The 1,714-nt window shown below is 43.5% G+C and overlaps 1 protein-coding gene across 1 annotated transcript in view; it reads right to left on the bottom strand.

The window, feature by feature from the left end:
* LOC107623090 (formin-like protein 1) overlaps window positions 1–1,021 on the bottom strand; it is a gene marked incomplete in the record, with an annotated part of 5,745 nt that extends 4,724 nt beyond the window's left edge. Inside the window, 1 exon segment of the mRNA XM_016325234.2 lies at window positions 1–1,021. Coding sequence (XP_016180720.1) covers window positions 1–853 — 853 coding nt within the window.

The raw sequence follows: 1,714 nt of genomic DNA, 5'->3' as shown, positions 1-1,714 counted from the left end.
TTGGTGAGTAGAATTCTTCTTCTTCTTCATCAGCCGCCGTAACCGTCGCCGTCGTGCCGGAATCTCGTTGCTGCATTCTTGAGCTCTGTCGTGCAAGTGGCGGAAGCGGTTGAAGCTCCGGCGAGTCCATTTTCCGAGGATTCAAGTTGGCGTCCCCTCCGCCGGAGCTGTTCCGACCACCACCTGTGCCGGCGGTGCGGTCATCGATGCCTCGGGAGTTCACAATAGTGCCAAGGTAGAGAAACTCGGAGCTGGTGGAGGAAGGGTTTCTGGTTTTCCGACCACCACCTCCGCCACCGCCTCCGCCGCCGGGAGGCTCACGGGGGAAGAGGCGAATGCTGCTGTCGGATCTGAGAGTCTTGTCATCGGCAGACTGGTTGCGCCTCCTCCTCCTACGGCAGTACACGGCAGCGGAGACGGCGGAGACAGCGGCGGCGAGTACAACGGCGGTTACAGCTCCGGCAATGAGTTTAGGGGAGGAGTGTTTGGAGTTTGAAGGGTGAGGGAGAATGAGAGAGGAGATGTTAGCAGGGAAAGAAGCAAAGGCGGAGGGAGATGGTGGCGGCGGCGGAGAAGGGTATATTGGGAAAAAGGGAGAATTTTGAGAAGTGGGTGTTGCTGAAAATGGGAACTTTGGGTTTGGAGAAGGTGGTGGTGATGGTGATGGTGAGGGTGGTGATGATGGTGGTGATGAGAGATTGGTGGGGGATGAGTTTTGTGGTTGTGGAAGAAGGGGTTGGTGGAGGATCCTCCTATGGTGGTAGTGGTGGAGTTGAGAGTAAGATAACTCCAAGAAGAGGAGGAGGAAGAAGAAGGTGGTAGTGGTGGTGGTGGTGGTGGAAATGCACCACATTGTGGTGGTAGTGGTTGCTGCTACTTCCTTCACTTGCTTCTTCTTATTCTTATTCTTCTTCTTCTTCAAACACTTTTTTGTGTATGAGTTTTGTTTATGGAAGAGAGAGAGAGAGAGGGAGAGAGAAGGGTAAGTGTGATTGTGTTGAGTGAGAAAAGAGAAGAGAAGGAAGAAAATGGGAAAGTGAAGAGAGAGAGGTTCTTATAGATATATAGCATGATTTTCGATCACACTTTAAAATAATATCAAAAGTTATGTAAATAGAAATATATTAATCATCTTAACAAATAATAATGCCCTCATTATCGAAACTTATTTTAATATATACTACTATCTATATGAATGTGAAAATTAAAGGAGAATTTAATTTACAGCTCAAGCCACTTAAACTAGTCATGGAAGAGGAATGAATGCTGCAAAAGCTGTGGTTTCAGCCTTTCAGGTTTAGCTAGGAAATTTCTATAGTTAATTAGTGTTAGTAGTAATCAAAGAAACTAAACATAATATTCCATTAATGATGTTGATGTTAATTGGCAAGTGACATATGCATATCATATGGCACCATCAGTCAAAGTTGATCCCCCACTATTTAATATTAAAGTTTGCGAAAACCATAGCTGGCCATAATTATAATAATATAATAGTAGTACTATAGTCCTAAATTTCAAAACCAAAATTAATCTCCATAATTTTCAATTTGGTAGAGTCTTTAATATATATATGACTTTCATCTAGTGGAAAACAGTTTTGTGTTGTGCTCTTTTTCCACTACAATTAAATACTATAATTACTCTTTAGCTTGACAAAAATTGACACCAAAAAGAGCCTTTAAATTATTATATATTCTCCCAATACCTCAGA

Source organism: Arachis ipaensis, chromosome B02 (genome assembly GCF_000816755.2).
Source record: "Arachis ipaensis cultivar K30076 chromosome B02, Araip1.1, whole genome shotgun sequence".
In the NCBI taxonomy this organism is placed as follows: domain Eukaryota; kingdom Viridiplantae; phylum Streptophyta; class Magnoliopsida; order Fabales; family Fabaceae; genus Arachis; species Arachis ipaensis.
The sequence above is the reverse complement of the archived record's forward strand: the minus strand, read 5'-3'. Positions and strand labels throughout refer to the sequence as shown.